Source organism: Manis javanica, chromosome 14 (genome assembly GCF_040802235.1).
Source record: "Manis javanica isolate MJ-LG chromosome 14, MJ_LKY, whole genome shotgun sequence".
Lineage (NCBI taxonomy): Eukaryota > Metazoa > Chordata > Mammalia > Pholidota > Manidae > Manis > Manis javanica.
In genome coordinates, this window is record NC_133169.1 from 48,364 (window position 1) to 67,896 (window position 19,533).

A 19,533-nucleotide genomic window follows, 5' to 3' on the forward strand; every position below is an offset into this window, starting at 1 on the left:
CGGTGCATAGCCACTGTGGACAGCAGTGTGGAGGTTCCTCAAAACACTAGAGACACCATATCACCCAGGAATTCCACTTCTGGGAATTTACCCAAAGAAAACAAACTCACTGATCTGAAAAGATACATGCACACCTATGTTCTCTGCAGCATGATTTACAATAGCCAAGACATGGAAGCAGCCCAAGGGCACATTGATAGATGAACAGTTGGAAGGAGATGTGGTGAATGTAAACCATGGAATATTACTCAGCCATGAAGAAGAATGGATCTTGCCATTTGCAAAAATATGAATGGACCTTGAGGGTATTATGCTGAGTTAAATAAATCGGATAAATAAAGACAAATATCACATGATCTCACTTATATGTGGAATCTAAAAATATAAAACAAAAAAAACAGAAATAAACTCATAAACACAGAAAACAGACAGGTGGCTGTGATAAGGGAGGGGACTGGGGACAGGGGAACAGATGAAGGTGATAAAGAGGCAGAAACTTCCAATTATAAAATAAATAAATCCCAGGGATGAAAAGTACAACAGAGGGAATATAGTCAGAAATATTGTAATATCTTGGTATGGTGACAGGTGGCAATTATACTTACCATGGGGAGAATTTCATAATGGATACAATTGTCAAATCACTGTGTTGTACACCTGAAACCATGCAATATTGTATATCAGCTACACTTTAAAAAGAATAGCCTGTCACTGGGATAGGCCTGCTGATGGGGGGAGAGTGGGCTCCGAGTGCTGGATGGGCCCAGAGGTGAGGGACTCTGAAGCCACAGCAGGGACATCGCATTTTATTCCAGGTGTACTGGGTTGCTGTCAGCCCTGGAGAAGGGTAGGCTCTAAGCTGAACGATTGCTTAAGCTACTTTTCGAGACTGGTTTGGATAAAGCAGTGAGTTGTTTTGATCTTTATACCTTCATGCATTTCCAAAAAAATTATGAAAAATGTTTCTTTTATCACCATGAAAACAATCTTATTTTTTCATTGAAGTACAGTTGGTGACACTGATTATTTTATAAATTGCATGTTTAATGCCTGTTTCCTTGCCTGGAGTGGCCCATGCTTTAGGTTTTTGTGAGCATGGCATTCTGGGGAACTTCCTTAACTACAGCCTTGGGCATGTGGCCTGGTCAGCCCCTGGCACCCAGTAGGAGACCCCTACCATCCTTCTGCTTGACCTTTCTGGCCTAAAGGCTGGCACCTCAGGACGGGATGCTTCCACACAGAATGTCCTGAGAGCAGATGGGCTGTGGGCCGGTGTCAGGGAGCATCCCCGAACCCCATCCCTTCCTGAGACGTGATTCTCCTGCCCAATACCATATTCCCTGTCCTGGAAAACCCATGGAAATATAACTCATTTCATTCCCTTGGAAATGAATCTGCCATGCAAATAATGAGGATAAACACATATTATAGGTGGAGAAGTTGAGATTCAGAGGAGCTTGGCTCAGGTCTTTGTGCTCTGGTCAACTGAGTGTCACAGGAGCAGCTAAGCCTGCGGAGCGCTCTGGCCAGGCAGGAGCTACATCTGTGAAAAGGGGCCCTGTGGGGTTTTCTGCTTAAGGAGACTGTGATGAGTCAGGAAGGGGCTGGAGGCAGTTGACCAACTTGAGTGGTGAAACCAGTCCATCTCCTCACCCTGGAAAGGAGGCCAGGCAGGGGAATGGTATAAAGGGCGCCCAACCCCTGCCCAGCTGAGCCCTGCACCGGAAGCCTCATCACCACCTTACTGTGCATTAGGTGAGTATCAGCAGCCAGGACTGGGGCTGGGACCAGGGCCATCCTGCAGTGCAGAACATGCGTGGCTTGGGGGGACAACTCAGGTGGTGAGGAGTCACTCCTGAGCTGCAGTCAACTGGACTGCATGTCCTCGGAGGGCCCAGGTCACTGTGCTGAGGGAAACGTGCCCTGGCATGAAGGCAGGGAACAGCACAACCCCTCTTCACTGTCTGTTTTTGAGACCAGGTTTTGGAGAGAGAGAGACAGAGAGACAGAGTGTGTGTGTGTGTGTGTGTGTGTGTGTGTGTGTGTGTGTGTGTGCCCGCGCATGTGAGCATGTATGTATGAGACAGAGAAGTAAGATGGAGTGCAGCCAAATTCTTTCCTAAAACCATTTCATTTGGGATGCCAGGAGTGCCTTCTTAGGGGCAGGAGGTTTGGGGGGATGTGTGACTCTGGACTCCTGGCTGTGCCGCAGAGCCCAGGGGGAGCAGGGCGCAGGGCAGCAGTCGAGGCCGCCGAGATCCGCAAGTCCAGCTCCACCCCAGAAACCTCCCAGTTGCCCACCCCAAGGCCTGGGGCTGCAGCTGAAGCTCAGGAGGTCATGAGAAAAGGAAGCTCTGGGTTGACCAGGCCAGTCTGCTAATGCTTACACAGGAGAAACCTGAGGCCCAGAGGGGACTTGCCCAGAGGCAACAAGCATTTTGGGGGGAGATTTATCCTGAGAATGTACCGTGTGACTGGCCCAGTTTGTGCCGTGACCGCTCACTTCCTCCCCCACCAGGAGACCTTTATTTTCCTAAGATCTTACCTCTTCCTTTTATAATCCCAGAACTTATCTTTCTTTTGTGGTCAGTGGGGGTCAAAAATGAGGGTGGAAACAAGGATGAGGCACAAGCAGGCAAGACAGGGCACCCAGCCCAGCCTCACCGAGCAGCTGCTCAGACAGACCTCCTTGTCAGCCTCTCTGGGGAACGGGAGGCTGCCAGGAGGGCCTGCCCTGTGCCTCCCATGTCTACCTTTCACTCTGCTGCTTCTGGGGAACGACAGCCCAGAGCAGGTGGGAGAGAGCCCCCCAAAGGTAAGAGAGGTCATGCTAAGGACAGGCTGCAGATTTTGGGGGACCTGCCCACTTCCTCTGTCCCATCACCCTCTGACCCTTCCTGTCTTTCAGGTTGACCTAAGCAGTTCCCAAGATGCCCCAGCCACATACTCTGCCAGAGACCCTGCCACCTGCCTTCAGTCAGGAGTCCCTCAAGCCTGTTCCTCCTCCTGGTGACACCCAAAAGGAGCACGTGGCACAGCCAACATCTCTGGAGCAGCAGGAGGCGCAGCTGGAGGGGCAGCAGGAGGCACAGCTGGAGCACCTGGAGGGACAGCAGGAGGCGCAGCAGGAGGCGCAGCTGGAGGGGCAGCAGGAGGCACAGCTGGAGCACCTGGAGGGACAGCAGGAGGCGCAGCAGGAGGCGCACCTGGAGGGACATCAGGAAGCACAGCTGGAGCAGCTGGGGGTGGAGCTGGAGGGGCAGCAGGAGGCGCAGCAGGAGGCACAGCTGGAGCACCTGGAGGGACATCAGGAGGCGCAGCTGGAGCACCTGGAGGGACAGCAGGAGGCGCAGCTGGAGGGGCAGCAGGAGGGGCAGCAGGAGGGGCAGCAGGAGGCACAGCTGGAGGAGCAGCAGGAGGCACAGCAGGAGGGGCAGCAGGAGGCTCAGCTGGAGGGGCAGCAGGAGGCACAGCTGGAGCACCTGGAGGGACAGCAGGAGGCGCAGCAGGAGGCGCACCTGGAGGGACATCAGGAAGCACAGCTGGAGCAGCTGGGGGTGGAGCTGGAGGGGCAGCAGGAGGCGCAGCAGGAGGCACAGCTGGAGCACCTGGAGGGACAGCAGGAGGCGCAGCTGGAGGGGCAGCAGGAGGGGCAGCAGGAGGCACAGCTGGAGGAGCAGCAGGAGGCACAGCTGGAGGCACAGCAGGAGGCGCAGCAGGAGGCACAGCAGGAGGGGCAGCAGGAGGCTCAGCTGGAGGGGCAGCAGGAGGCACAGCTGGAGCACCTGGAGGGACATCAGGAGGCGCAGCTGGAGGGGCAGCAGGAGCAGCAGGAGGGGCAGCAGGAGGCACAGCAGGAAGCGCAGCAGGGGGTGCAGCTGGAGGGGCAGCAGGAAGCGCAGCAGGGGGTGCAGCTGGAGCAGCCTGCGCATGTGCCAGCTCCTGGCCAGGTCCAAGAGCCCCAGCAAGTCCAGCCACTGAAGGAAGAAGTCCTGCCCCCAACAGAGCAGGAGCAGCAGGAGGTGTAGTGCCCCCCCCCACAGGCATAAGCAGCCACTCTCAGTGTCCCAGAGGCCCTCAGATGGTTCTGTACAAGTGAGGAGGGAGCCAGTGGCCTCACTTACCTCCGGTCCCCGGCCTGGGGAGCCCACTCATCTGTGAACGTGCCTGACTCTGTCCTGCATGTCTTCTTTTACGGGGCAGGAGCAGGGAGTTATCCCAGCACCCACCCCTAGTAAACTCAATCCCAGAACCTCCGCCTGAGGAGACAGTTACCACGGGGACCCTGACTTCATCCCAAGTATTGTAGTTGAATGCCTGGGTGTCTACAATAATACAGAATAAACCGTGGAAGTCCTGGACCCTCTTTGCCTTTTTCTCCTCTCTCTCTTACTATATGAAAACCTGTTAGGGTCAAGGGTTGCACATAACTCCCTTGTCCAGTTCCCAGAGGACAGGCATCTTGACCACTCCAATTCTGCTTCCAAAACAAGCCAATCCATTCAACAGCTTCTAAAAAGGAAAGCAAGCCAAGCAGAAACAAGTTCACTCATGCACCCAAAAGTGGCACCGGCCAGTCATGAAGTGGGGATGAGCTATTCTGCTGGGGGGAGAGGCGCTCCCATCACAGGCCAGCGCAGCCCTCGGGATACACGTGGAGCCCGGTTAGCCCGTGGCCAAGCTCAGCCCTGTGTTTGCGAACCCCATGAGCCCCTCGTGCAAGGAGGAGACTGAAGGCGCCAGGAAGTGGGGGAGCCACCTGGTCTGGTCCCTTCCTAGGTTTTCTCCCTGAAGAATGGTCTGCAGTAGTCTGCGGACTGCCTCTTTGGCTAAGGAGGACGTCAGAAAACCAGGAGGAGGAGGATTGGGCAAGTGGGGAGAGGAAACACTCCCAGGGCTGGTTTCTGGTGGGGACAGGGACAGCGTCATGACCAAGGAAAGGCTGGGCCAGCTGGAATCACAGAAGAACCACTCCGAACAGGCCGGGGGAAGGCAGGGTCAAGGCCACTGCAGCCGTTGCCCCACTACGTTCCGCAGCCTGACTGCTGTCAGCCCATAGGCCGGGGGTTCCCCTCCTTCCTGGGACAAACTCTGCCTTAACCTCTTCAAATCACCCACCTCAACTATTGAGTGACATCATCAGGCAGGCTGTCTCTAGCCACCCTAAGCTATGTTCACCACAGGCATCCACACCGCCTGACTTAACAGATCTGAGTGGCACTTAGCCTCCCTTCTCTCACCCGGTGACACGCGCCCTGTTCCCTCCTCAGACAGTGGGTCTTGGACGATGCCCCAACACTCACGGAAGAAGACACAGGTGTTCCTCGTTCCTTCCAGTGTGCCCCCACTGAGGGCCCTTCCTGTGGGCTGCCTGCCTGCCACCCCAAGCCTGGGCTGAGAAGACCTCTCGCCTGAATTACGGCGATGGCCCTTGGCACCACACCAGCCCCCATCATACAGGACAGGGCTTTCTGCTTGAGCTTCCAACCTGACCACATCACTCCGGGGGTTAACACTCGTCAGTGGTTCCCAGGACAGCCTTCCTTGACTTACCATGGGTTACACCTGATAAATCTATCATAAGCCAAAGATTAATTCAATACATCTAACCTACTGTACATCACCACTTAGCCTAGCCCACCTTAACCTTGCTTAGAACACTTACATTAGCCTACGGTTGGGCAAAATCATCCAACACAAAGACTGCTTTTAAATGCAGGTATAAAAGTCTCATGTAATTCATTGAATAGCTTCCTGACAGTGAAAACACAGAACAGCGGTGTGCACGCAGATGGTGGCAACCACACTGGCTGTTTGCCATCCTGGTCCCATGGCTGATGGAGCTGGCGCCCACTGCCTCTGCCGAGCATCACCAGGACATATCGGATCACCTATTGCTAGTCCGACAAAAGACCAAAATTCAAAATATGGTATCACTTTTGCACTATCAGAGCTGAAAGATCCTAAGTCCAGCACTTGTAAGCTGGGAACCATTTAGAGGAGGAGAACACAGGCTCCGTCATCCTGACAGGACAAAGTTAAGAGGACGTCTGAGTAGGACTGGGTGGGAAGATTGGGGGCAGAAAGGAGAGTAATCAGAAACACCAGAGTTTGTGCAAGTTTCCTCTGAAGTTTTGGGTTTGGGATTTTCTACTAGCCTTCACTGGTGGGAAGAGTATTGGCTCGGGAATACTAGGGACAGATCCGCTAGTACAGAGCTCGCTCTCTGCACCTGGCTGTGCACAGGTGCTGCGGCCAGCGAGGCAGCAGAGAGACGGTACTGTCCCGAGTGGCTGACTCACTCCAGTGCCCGTAGTGCTCACCTGGCCTCCTTCCTGCCCCGACCCCCCGGGGCACACACCACACTCAGCTACTCGTCTCCTCAGCCTCTCCTTAGTTTTGATACCTTGGCAATATGAGTGGTACTGACCAGGTATTTGGTAGAATATCCCTCACTTTGGGTTTGCCTGATGTTTTTCTCATGCTTAGACTGGAGCTATGTATTTTTTACACTTCCAGAAGCTCGGAGGTCTGAGAACAAGGCGCCGGCAGATTCGGTGCTGGGTGAGGCCCTCTTCCCACCGCAGACAGCTGTCTTCTCACTGTGTCCCCACGTGGAGGATGGGGAGGGAGCCCCCGGGTCTCTACTCTGAGGACCCCCACTCCTGACAGAGCATCTCCAAACACCTCACCCCCAACACCAACACTTTGTGGGTTAGATTCTTGGTACAGGGATTGTTAGGGGGACACAGACAATCAGTCCATGTCAGTGGTTAAAGTGTAGACAGAGATGCTGACTCGGGTTGGTCCTTAAACAACATTTACACAGTGCCTGGCACAGGGTCTGGCAACCGAAGGGAATGGTTCCTCCGGCACAGCTGGGACTCCAGATGTGGAGCCCTTTGTCTTGGCGCCCAGCATTCACTGCCCTCATTGGTCCATTCATACACACTTGATTTCTTTCTTACGTACCACTCACTGTGGAAGCGTTCTGCATCCTGCAGCCATGCAATCCTAACGACATGAAATGCAGATAAAGGGTGCATGACAAGTACCAGGATATCTTGGCCGACACTGACTGACTAATCAGCTGAAGCAGTGGCATCTGTTGGGGTGTGAGGAAGCCTTCCTAAAAGGGCCGCAGTGACTGGCTCTTGGATTACCTGGTCTTGGGATTTTCCTGGCATGGAGGAACCCCTGATATAGGCTCTCCCAGAGGACGGCACCGGGCTGGCCTGCAGACGCCCAGAAGGCCCGGGGTCTCTTGCTTCCCTCTGGTGTCACGATGCAGAACTGCAAGAAGTGAAGAGGGACCCCGCCCGCGGGAGGCTCCCAACAGAGCTTAGTCTCCAGGCACTTGCGATGCTCCAAGGAGGCGGTGATGGATAGGAAAAGGACCCAGAGCGAGCAGGGGCTTGAGACACATGCATGTACGAGTCTGCTAACACAAACTGCTGCCGGTTATCGAGCATCAGTCACAGCATGACCTCATCCTCCCAGCACCGCACCAGGGTATCAGTGTGATCATCCGCCTTACCTTCCAGACAAAGAGACTAAGGTTCAGAGAGGGTAAGTTTCACACCCAGGGTGCAGCTTGTCACTGAGGTTCAGACCCATGAATGTCTGCATCCACAGTCTGTACCCACACATGTGCTTTGGGGGCTCAACAAGGGAAAAGCCCATGGAGGGTTCATGGGGTCTCAGACCACCTTCCTGGAGAAGATGGCATGTGATACGGGCTTTGCAGAATGAGCACCAAGAGCTGGATACCAAAGGGGGGTGGAGGGTCCCAGAGGGAACAATGTGAGTGGGGATGGATGGGAAAAACGCTGTGGGTTCCATGTGGCTGGAGTGTGGGAAGCAGAAACACATAAGAAGGAAATGCCAGCTGGCCAGATAGCATCTGGGCCCTTCCTACCTCCCTGCTACACACATGAGGTGGCTGATTATGGACAGACAACCCCACCAGCCCCAAGCAGCTCTCACTGGACAGCAGAGACACCCCAGAGCTGCCAGGACCTCCAGGGCTGAGGAGCTGGTCCTGCCCACAAGAAGGGGAGGGGGCACTCTTTCAGCAAGAGGCCACCGAGCAATGTGTCCTCTGGACCTCAGCAGGGAGTATGTGCTCTAACGGGGTCGAACGTACTCAGGTGGACAAAGAACCTAGTTTTCAAATTGAGGCACCTTCTGAAAAAGTTGTCGTGTACAAAATGCCACAAAGCGGCCTGAACTAGGCCTCAGGAAAGCGTCACCACTGTCACATTACCTGTGCTCGGTTCCTTCTTGGCTGAACTGAAAATAAAAGCTGAAGGTAGAATCACGCCCCCCAGGCTCTGAGAAGGACCCCAGATAAGGGAGAGGGCAGAGGCCTTGCTCTACCTTGGCTCTACCCACCTTCTAAGAGCAGAGTGGCCTCCTTTGAGCAAAACTCAGGTCAAGTGTGCCCGCTCAGACCCTGCCGCAGCCCTGCACCCCATGGTGCTCAGTACCCACTCAGCTCTCTGAGCTCACCTGCTCCTCAGCCACCCCACTCTGGTCAGACAACGCCCACCAGCCATCAAGACCCCACATCAGGCTGCGCACAGTGCTGTCCACAGGCCTGTGTGAGCATCCGGATGTCATCCAGGCCCCGTTACGAGGCCTGCCGCAGAGAGGCCTTCTGTGCCACCCTACTGAGCATCACCCCATTTCTGCACAGCCCTCAGGACTCACCTGAGATTGCTACTCTCTGATTTGCCCTTGGCTGGGTGAATGCTCATCTGCCGTCTTTCACCTCGGATTGGAGCTCTGAGTGAGAAGAGCTGGAGGGCTTGCCGTGTCCCCTGAGCCCTGTGAGCACAAAGCGGTCAGGACAGGGGCTGCACTGAGGAAGTACTTGCTGCTGCTTTGGCGCACGACTCCCTGTGAGCCGGGTCTCTGTGACGGCCCTCCCCACCCACCCAGGGACCGGCAGCAAGAGCAGGCCCCACCCAGCAGCACGTGAGCCTAGAATCTGCCCAGTGACCCCGTTCTGGGCGTTCCCTCTGATGCCCAGTTCCCAGGCTCCTTTGGGCTCTGTTGGACTGATGGCGGCAAGAAGGGTAGGGGTGAAGGGCCGTCAGAGTCAGGTAGGAATGGGGGCCACGGTGGGGAGGGAGGACTCCTCTGAGCCCAAGGGGTCAGTAGAGTTGTCTCCCAAATCAGGAAACTTCTGGGCACAAGGGGAGGGGTCCTTGACCCCACTCACCATGAGGGCATCAAGGAGAAAGCCCTGAGCAGGTCTGCTCTCCAGGAAGCCTGCAGCCTCCCCTCCTGGCTGGGGTGTGTCCTCCCCACCTGCCACAGCAGCCTCCAGGTGAACCCCTGTACGAGTGCTCACTGAACACCATGGACAGCCTCACAGTCTGTCCCCTGCCCCAGGTTCTGAGGACTCAGGACTCACCTGACTTCCTGGTGCCTGGATCCCCGCCTAGAACAGGCTGGCTCACTAAATGTTGAGTGAAGACATTTCTGGGCTGCGTCTCTGCTTCCACGCCAGGTGGCCTTACCATGCAGACAGACCCCCGCAGCCTCACAGCGAAGGAGGAGCCCAGAGAGGCAACTGGGACCAATGTCATGAAGACACGATTCTATTTATACCCTTCCTTAAAGGGAAACAGACAAATCTATAAACACGAAGGATTTTACACACCTAAGCCCACAAGCAAGTGTGTGGACTTGGCACACGGTGGGTGCCTCTACCACCGTACAGATAGATGCGAAGAAGCGGTGGCTGGCAGAACTATCTCCAGCAGCTCAAGCTCCCAGAACCTTCCATTTGGACCCTTCATTTAACAAGTATGTATTGCATTTAGCCCACATCCATTTGAGCTTGCTAGGAGGCAACCTCAGAACGTGGATACTGGTTGCTGCGTCCCTTCAGACTGCCCAGTTGAGCTTCACAAAAGCAGCAGGTGGCGCTCCTCTCTCTGAGGTTGCCTGCACTTTCTGGGTGCGAAACTTAAACTTTTCCCAAACTTTCAGGGCGCTCCTCTCTCTCTGACGCTTTCTCTCTAAGTAACTTTAAATAAAACTTTTACTCAACTTCAAAAAAAAAAAAAAAAGCAGCCGGTCCCTGAGCCAAGGGCCTCATCGATGGCACAGGGCAACTTCAGTTCCTAGAACTGACCAGGGTCTTGTTACAAGCCAGCTCTGTGCCAGTCCCTGGGATCTGAGCCTCAGTGCACTGACTTGTTTCTCGAGTCACCCTGGCCTTGGTGCGAACATGGCTCCCCGGCTCTCACAGCTCCACGTCTCTGGGGGTCTCCTTGTTGCGGCCTCTGAGGGTTCCCCACTTGCCCCCTGCCATTCTCCCACTGCTAGGAAGACCTGGCCCTCATGAACCCCTCCACCCAGGTCCGCCCCACTGTCTAACCTGCTGCTCCTCCTTCTGGACCCGCATAGCAATGAGCTGGGGCAGCCTAGGTGCCCAGCCCTCAGCCTGACCTGCCACAATTCTCTTCTCTCCTGTCCTCTCTTCAGAGTCATACCCTCTGTCCACAGTCTGATTCTCAGCAGAAACCTGGGGTCCTATACTTACATAAAAACTGACCTCCCCATTTGTTTTATTTTCATATTCTCTAGCTGTGAGGCCCTGAGCAACTTGCAGACAGGGTCTTTTACTCTGCTTCCATTCTCGATGGCACCCAGTCCTGTGCTTAGCTGCCCGGTAGAACTTCAGCAAGCACCTAGGGTGCATCTTGTCTATACGTACCTCTCCCACGATGCCTAGCAAAGGGTGCTGTACACAGAGAGAGTCCCCTAGATACGGGGGCACCAAAGGAGGGTGTGTGTGTGTGTGTGTGTGTGTGTGTGTGTGTGTGAAGCACAGGATTCAGAGACCCACCCTCATGGAATGTTGGTATGACTCAGAATTCCAGGCATGAAGTCTGATCTCTCTATTGGGAAGTAAACATGCTGCCTGCTTGCCTGGTTCCACACACCCACTTGCCAGTATTATCACAGCTGAAGGGTGTGCGTGGAAAAGGAGGAGGAGGCAGGGAGAAGGTCCCCCCCGCCTCATCTACTCAGGCCCAGCCTCACTGCTGAGAGCGGGGAAGTTACCTGGCAGGGAGGGAGCCAGTGATGGTGGGACTTGAGGCTCCTGGAACCACACCCAGGCCCTTCTGTCCCCTGCTTCATGGCATTGCTGTGTCTCATGCCCATAAGTGCTGGGAGACCAGGCCCCAGCCCTTTTTCCTGATTCTTTGCTACTTAAAATGGAACTGTATTTAAAACTGCTTATTTTGTGCATTTATCTTTGGGTCTCTTACCAACCGAGGAGCAAGCTTCAATTTTACCATTGTAAGGATGCATTTTACGTAAGTAAATTGTGGTGTTTCTGTAGGTAAAATATGTTTGGCCAATTGGGGCACTACACTGTATTTTTAATGCAATTTTTTTTGAAACCTACATACAATTGGATAGTTTTGCAACCTGGTCTAAGAGTTGTATCACATTCAAAGAAGTACTTCAAAAAGCAGTTAAATATTTTACTTCAGATCACTAGAAGAATGCCAAGGGAAATTTCCATAAACACTCAGAGCAAAATTTCTTTAAATCACAATTTCTTATCACCTCACATAGATAGATAGACAGCCATAGATAGAAACTGCCTCCTACAAAAAACAAGAAGCCCTCTCCTTCCTTCCAAAATTGCACGGAGACTCACCCAACACCCAGATGCACAGCATGTGGGCCCTCCCGCTTCTCCTCACCTCTCTTTAATATGGAGATCAACTCAGCTTTCCCGTTCAGTTGAGCTTCAGTTCTCACTTCTTATTTCCCTGATTCTGAGTACTACAGGACAAGTAAGAGCCCCGTTTGGAGGAGTGGGATGGTCTGTGACCTCTTACAGCATCTTCCCTTAATTGTCACCAAATCCAAGTCTAGCAGGAGAACCAGTGGTCCTCCTGAGGGCTCCTGTGGGGCCACCATCTCCAGTTCACAGTGTCCCTCCCAGGCCAGAGGATGGACACGCATAAGCTGCATGTACAGACCTGGATCGTCTGGGCCGGGGGGTGTCCTTTCTCCCCAGTCAGGGGGAGCTCAGCAGGATGTCCTCTTGGTTGGGGAAGGGTATCTCACCAAAACTTTATGATTACGTACAACTGGGTGGCAGCCCTGCGCCTGGGGTGAAGAGGGGACACTGCTACAGGAGGGAAGCCCCTCGTCTGTTCCTTACTCCTGCCCCACCCTGTCCACACGCGGGTGAGGGCGCACCAGGGCCTCCACCTCCGGCTTACACTCACCTGGGACACTCAGGGGGTGCTCACTGGAGGCCTAGCTGTCTCCTATAAAAGAATCGGGAGTGTCGCAGGCCAGACTAGATGACAACTGTCCTCTTCCTTGCCTACCAAAAGCCCAGGGTCCCCTTGGGAGGGCCCTCCGGGTCTTCTGCACCTTACCAGGACTGCTTAGAATCACAGGCTGTTTCTCAGAAAGCCTAGGGCCTGCATTCCAGGGAGAGGGGAGCCGACTCTAACAAAGGTGATGGAGACCTAGGAAGTGTGTCTAGCCCCATCCACCCTTCTGTGTTTAAGTCATTCCTCTCATCGATCCAGTAGCCAGATGGGGCAGGTGGGTGTCAGGGATTCCTGCCAGAAAGACAATGTGAGCCAAGATTTCACAATGAGAAATAGCGCTTGTGTGCCAGGAACTACCCGGTGAGGCGACGGGGCCGTATCACCGGAATTCAGGCCCCACCCTGCAGGTAGGGGAATGAGGGCTTCCAAAGTATTCTGTGCAGGAGAATGGCATGGACTATTTACATTTAAAATGAGTTCTTTTAAAACTGTTTATTTTGACATGATTTCAGACTACAGAAAAGTGTCAAGAGCAGTACAAGGAACTCCTGATGCCCTTCACCCAGACTGACTCCCTAGATCCCCAAATGTTGACACCCGTGTGTGTGTGTGTGTGTGTGTGTGTGTGTTTACATATACAGGTAAACAGATATGTGTGTATGTTCAGGAAGGAAAAAAAAAACATAGAGAGCTATATGTATATGTATCTAATATAGGTATACAAAGCTAGTGTTTATATACATACAGTATGTAAATATCTGTTTTGTTTTCTTTTCCTTGAACATTTTGAGAGTAAACTGCAGATAATTGCCCCTAAATACTTCAGTGTATATTTCCTGAAAAAGAAAAACTCCTTTATATTTGCTTTTCAAATTGTTATTTTGACTTCTGTATAAAAAAGGATTTTCACTAGACTGCAGGCGGGGGATCTTTGGCAATCGAGGCAGATCTGATGAAGACCAGGCCAGGGAAAAGGTTTCTTAAAATATGTCCGTGGTGTGGGATACGTTACTCATCCAGGCACCGGGGCAGTGGGACTTGGGGTGAGCATGGGATGGTGCTGGAGGGGTGTAAGGCTTCTGCTGGGCCTGCTAGTGGTGGGGTAGGTGGTGGTGTCCATTGGAGTGGGGAGTGTGCAGGGAGGGAGGGCACATCCCTTCCCGGACATGCTGAAGCCAGAGTTCTTTTGAGATGTCCTGATGCAGATATTGAGGGGCAGCTGCTGAAATGGATCTGAAGCTGCTGGTGGAGTCTGGTCTGGAAATACAGGCTTGCAGGTCACTGGTGTGGAGGTGGTCATCGGAAGAATGGCATGAGTGAGATCACCAAGTGGGCCAGGAGCCTGCAGGTAGATCCCTGTGGGTCCTTGCTCCCAGAACCTCAGGTTGCATTGTGTGGTAAAGTGAAGCTTAGTTCCAAAAATGAACAAATGGGACTATATAAAACTAGAAAGCTTCTGTACAGCAAAGGACACCATCAGCAGAACAAAAAGGCATCCTACAGTATGGGACAATATATTCCTAAATGACATATCTGACAAGGGGTTAACATTCAAAATATATAAAAACCTCACATACCTCAACACCCAAAAAGCAAATAACCCAATTAAAAAATGGGCAGAGGATATGAACATACACTTCACCAAAGAAAAAATTCAGATGGCCAACAGGCACATGAAAAGATGCTCCACATTGCTAATTATCAGGGAAATGCAAATTAAAACCACAATGAGATATCACCACACCAGTTAGGATGGCCAACATCAAAAAGACAAGGAACAACAAATGCTGGCAAGGATGAGGAGAAAGGGGGACCCTCTTACACTGCTGCTGGGAATGTAAGCTAGTTCAACCGTTGTGGAAAGCACCTATGCTGAGGGGCAGGGGACATGGGGACCAGTGTCACAACACCTGAGCTGAGGGGCTGCGGGACAAGTACTTCTGTCTGAGGGTTGCTTTCCTCAACTGGGATTAGAGTCATTTTGTCTCTAGATTCTTCTCTTCTATAAATTCTCTTGCAGAGTGGTTAAGATGCTCCTTGCTGTCCGTTTTTTCCTCAACCCTCTGCCCCCTTCTCTTCTCCCTCCCCCTTCTCTTCCTTCCCTCCATGTTCCTTTGTCTTGAAAACAATTGAAATGATTTACAAACTTGCAGTTAAGTTCACAAACACACACATATACCTTGAACTGGTGATGCCGGCAGGGTCGTAAAAGCAGAGCAGGATGTGAGCGTGGCAGGAGGTTGTCCTGGGCCCAGAGCCTCTGTGGCCAGTTCCTCACTTCCATGACTTCCCGCTTCTAGCTGTGCGTCCAGCCCAGACTGTCTCAGCAGGAGCAGAAGCAGGGCTGCCCCCGAGCAGTGCTGCCCCTCAAGTAGTGCTGTCCCCCCAGCAGTGCTGCCCCCCATCCCAACAGCCCAAGCGGCCCTGCCAGCCCCCACTGAAGCGCACAGAAGTGCTCACCCCCTCAGCAGCACCAGAGTCCAAACAGAAGTAAGACCCAGCCTGTGACCAGAGGCTAAGGCCCCAGGGAAAGCAGAGCAAAAAGGCCACTCCCCTTCTCAGACAGCAACTGTCAGCCCCACTCGCCCTGCCTTCTGGACGCAGCCACACGTTCCAGGGTGGCCGTTCCCTCCATCTCTGCCTCTTAGTAGTTAGAAGCTGCAGTTTCCACCTCAGATGAGGGTCTGGCTCTACACTGTCTACTCTGCTGACATGTATTTACATAGCCCTCTCAACTTCTCGAAAACTCAGGCAGCCTGCCCGACACCCTTACTGATCACACTTCACTTCTGCTCCCGTTTTCCAAACAATTAAACAAAATTCCTCGGGCGCTAATGTCTCAGACACATTATCTTGTTGTCTGATGATTTCATAACCCTGCAGCTCTTGTGTCCTGCTCTGCAGTCCAGAGCCCTAGGAGAGCTGGGCTGATGGGCGCAGGTCAAGGGGAAGACAGGGTGGTAGGCACACTGCTGAGCTGGGGACATTCACAGCAGTCCCTCCAGGGCAAGGACAGGTGGGCCCTTCTGCAGCACAGAGACACATCCTACCTCACGGAGAACGCGTGTGGATGACGCTGCCTGTGCAGAGAATGTGCACAAGGAAAACACATCCTCACAGGCCTAGAAAGAGCAGGGAACCTGCCAGACAGGAGAAAGTAGTTCAGGAGGGGGACTGAGGTGAATAAGTTATAACCAGATGACGGAAGCCAAGGGCATATGGCATTGAGGATAGGGCCTTAAAAATTCTCCCATAAGTAAAAGAAATGGTCAAAGTTTCTTCAAGGTAACCAAAGGTGGGATTAGGGCACAGTTTACACAAACACGCATTTGACCAGTATCTGGCCAAAATCTCAGTCCCCATCATTTCTTGAGCTGGGGACCCTCCTGAGCTCTTTTCTCCACCATGCTCCTGCTTTCAAATCTCTATATTCCAGGGGTGGGGGGAGCGAGCCAGATAATTCAGATTTACAGGCAATCTGAACTGCTAGTTTTCACTGTCCACCCCCATCCCTCTCCACCAAACTCCTCTCTTACAAAATAGTCCATTAATTGGGGTATTTGAAACTCCCTCCTACCCCTACCTCCCCTTTCATGCCTCTGGGCTACAGGGGAGTCACTGAAAATCACCAGAAGTGCTCAGAGGGATCCAGAGAGGTAAATAACATAAATTGAAAGTCTGGATTACCCTTAATACATATTATAGATCCAGGAAAATGCAGAGTTGGCTGAAGGCCAAGGAGTTTGGCATTGCTTTCCTGGAAGGCCATGCACTTCTTTCTCCACCAGACCTCCTTCTGTGCCTTTCAGCTCTGCCCTGGACGTCCATCCATCCTTCTATCCATCACCATCCATTAATGCATCCACCCTTCGGTCAGTCCATCCATCCATCACCCACCCATCCACCCATCCATCAATCCGTCCACCCATCCATCAATCTATCCATCAATCCATTCCTCCTCCATCACCCATCCACCCATCACCCACCCATCCATCCATCAATCTGTCCACACATCCACAAGACAATCTCTGTGGGCACCCCCTTCCCCTTTGCTCGGAACCTGATGGGTGCTGTGCAGAGACACAGCACAGGGCTCTGGGCCTCATGGGCTAACAGTCCCCATAGGAAGACCAAACTGAGAGCCCTGAGATAATGAAGAACAACTGGCACAGTGGTGCCAAGCTAAGGGATGACTTGGGTGGGTACAGACACCTTACTTATGCGCTCAGCAGAGTGAGCGCAGTGAGGGCTGTTGAGGGGAGAAAGGGGAACTTGGCCATTGGGCAGAGCACCTGGCCCAGAGCCTCCAGAAAATGTTTGGTGTTGAGCGCCTGGAGGAGGTGGGGTTTGAGTGGAAAGGCAGTGGGATTTGGCCAGACAGGGAGGAACCCATTCCAGAACACAAAACAGCGTGAGGCACGCTGGGAGGGCCAGGCATTCCCAGAAGCCCCCCACCCTCCACTGAGCCCCGAGGCCTGGTGGCAAGAATGCGTCTCTGCAGCCTCCCACACTGGCTGAGCACCCCAGGAAGCGGAGGGTGGCTCCAACCTGCCGTCCTGCCCAGGCTCGTCCAACAGAAACTCCACTCTCACATTCAAAAAGCTCTGAGGACTTACACAGGCCTGGACTGGAGACGACGGGCAGCTTAAAACACCTCCGCCCACACCGGTGACTCCCCGGGCAGTCTCTCAGTGTCTCCAGGGCGGCAGCGCCCACCTCCCGAGCCTCTCCTTCCGGTCTTCCTCTCTCTGGGCCTGCCCACACTTAGCACTTGGCCTAGGGCTTCATTTAGCTCTTTTCTCTACCAATGATCAGGATTAGCACGTGTGCACAGGTGCCTGCGTAGACCATCTCGTCAATTTCTCTTTTATCCTGTCCTGGTGGGCTTGGGGTCCGGCACCATCCTCTTTTGCTGTGTGTCTTGGAGTGAGTTACAGAACTGTAGGTCTCACTTCTCTCGTCTACGTAGTGGGGAGGAGAGGGATGTTCCACGGATGATGGAAATCGTGACCCTACGTGACCCACCACAGGTGTTTGATAAATGTGAGCTATTCTCTGCTTCGCATTGTCTGAGTTCTGACGGTGGCAGGCCTGCGGGCAGCGCCCTCCATTAGCCCTGCCCACTGAAGGCATCTAAGACCTGCAGAGACACAGAGGTGAGAAAGCACACATTTTAGGGCAGGGATGGACCAATCAGCAGGGTGGAGGGCCCGAGCAGGTGTTCACAGGAGGAAGCAATATTTAGTCTGTGGCATAATTACCCCCTCTGTTAGTTGCCCTTTTCTTCCAGATCTTCCCTTTTTTAACACCTGCCCAGAGGGAGCCTGCCCTGAGGCGGTCCTGGGCAGCTTGGGCTCACAGCCATTTTCAGCTGTCAGCTTGCAGTCAGCCATGCCTTCTGAGGCAGGCCACTCTCCCTGGAGGTGAGCAACTGAGGACACATGCACAGGGGCCGGGGCCTGAGCACCGGGTGTGCCTGCACACATCAACGCACCCCACTGAGGCAGGTATGGCTGTCCTCCACAGACAGGGGCCTGAGGCCCAGAGAGGCCCCTTATCTGCTCCCAGGAATCAGCAGCACTGTGTCCAGTGGCACTGAGATTCAAACGTAGGACCTTCTGATCTGGTCTGTATTCTTTGCAGCAGGGTAAGTGTTCTGACCCTGCTTGCCGCTGGAAGAAGCAAAATGCCTGGTCCTGTCTTTCTAGAACTTGCAACTGGCTGATCCCCCAGGAAGGCAAAGCCAGACTGTGCTCCCCAGTCACGCTTACACAGGGACACAGACTCACACAGGTTCACATGCATGCATTACACAGGGGTTTCATCCAAGGCAAGCTCCACAGCCTCGTGGGCTGACACTGGGCACTGAGCAAAGCCCCATTCAGCCAGGCCCTGCCTGCCAGCCGCACGAGGGTACAAGGGTGATGGAGGGCAGAGGAGCTGGCAGCTGTGTGCACCCGTAACGGAGGTGTGCTAACACATAGCCATGGGTTCAGCATCACTTGTGCATATCGGCGTGTGCCTGCAGAATATCAGCCCTGTGCACACTCACCCCTGCACACACACAAGTTCCCCCACACAGGAGATCATGCCACATCACACACTACACACAAATGCATGCTCAGAAATGCTTTTTGCACCCACACAGACATCGAAACACATGTACCTCTGTCATCCTTGCTCCTGTGCGCGGCCTGAGAGGAGAGTTTCACCTGTCCTCGCATCCTCCGGCCTGTCCTCCCCTTTCCCCAGGCCTCTGCCGCTTCCCAGAACAGAGCCTGAGGCAAAGGGTGTGCGGCTGAGCGCCTGGAAGGAGGAGTGCCTTCCTCCAGAACATAGCTGGGTGCATTCCAAGTAAGACGCTTCCTGGAAGGTGGCTCGGGGCCCAGCTCTCTTGGGATCTGGCTGACCTGCTGTCAAGTCCCTCTTTCCTTCATTGTCACCAAGTAATGGTGGCCAACTCACTAACTTTTCCAGCTGTGAAATGGGCCAAATTCAAATGTCAAGGCCTGAGTAGAAAGTCAGCAGACAGGTGCTGCAGTCTGCTGCCTCCCCTTCCTCCTCAAGGCCCCCAGGAAGGTGGGGGCCTCTCTGGGTGCCCTGCTGCACTACACCACCTAGGAGAGCCCCTGGGGTTGGGGTGGGGGGGGTGTTTCAGCAGAGTTGTTCCAGAGCCAGGAACCCCACAGCAGGAGCCCTGCCATGGGTGTGGCCAGGGGGCTAACTCTGCCTTCTTGGGCCTGTTTGTACAGGCACCCAGCTGCCTGGTGCTGGGGAATCTGAGGCCTGGCACAGAGGACACAGCAGGCTGGCCTGGGTCCCTGTGGTGTCATCTGCCTGGGTCCCTGTGGTGTCGTCTGCCCGTGTGCATGTGGGCACAAGCCCTGCTGCTATCCGGGTCCTGCTGGGGTAGGAGCAGCTGTGGTTAGCAGCCAACCCTGGCTCCCCGTGTGCAGCCCTCTGTCCTCTGGGATTGTTGTGCTAACTGTCAGGTGTCGGACAGAAGCTGATTCCATTTCTCTTCAGTAACAGAAGAAGGAAACTGTCCTCTCTGTTCTCAGCCCTCAAGGCAGCCCTTTGGCTTCAGCCTGAGCCCCCTGGTGACCAGGGCCTGGGGGACAGGCTCCAGAGCCTCATACAGAGCCATGGGGTCTGAGCCACATCCCCGGCTCTGCCTCGGCCCCCTGTGTAGTCCTGAGCAAGGCATTCC

At 53.8% G+C, this 19,533-nt stretch overlaps 1 protein-coding gene across 1 annotated transcript; it reads left to right on the forward strand.

The window, feature by feature from the left end:
• Positions 1-1,603: 1,603 nt before the first annotated feature.
• LOC108399389 (uncharacterized) lies at positions 1,604-4,361 on the forward strand. Its single transcript, XM_073221284.1, has 3 exons — positions 1,604-1,755; positions 2,909-3,296; positions 3,330-4,361. The coding sequence occupies exons 2-3, from the start codon at positions 2,931-2,933 to the stop codon at positions 4,026-4,028; spliced, it is 1,065 nt and encodes a 354-aa protein (XP_073077385.1). The 5' UTR covers positions 1,604-1,755; positions 2,909-2,930; the 3' UTR covers positions 4,029-4,361.
• The last annotated feature ends 15,172 nt before the right edge of the window (positions 4,362-19,533 follow it).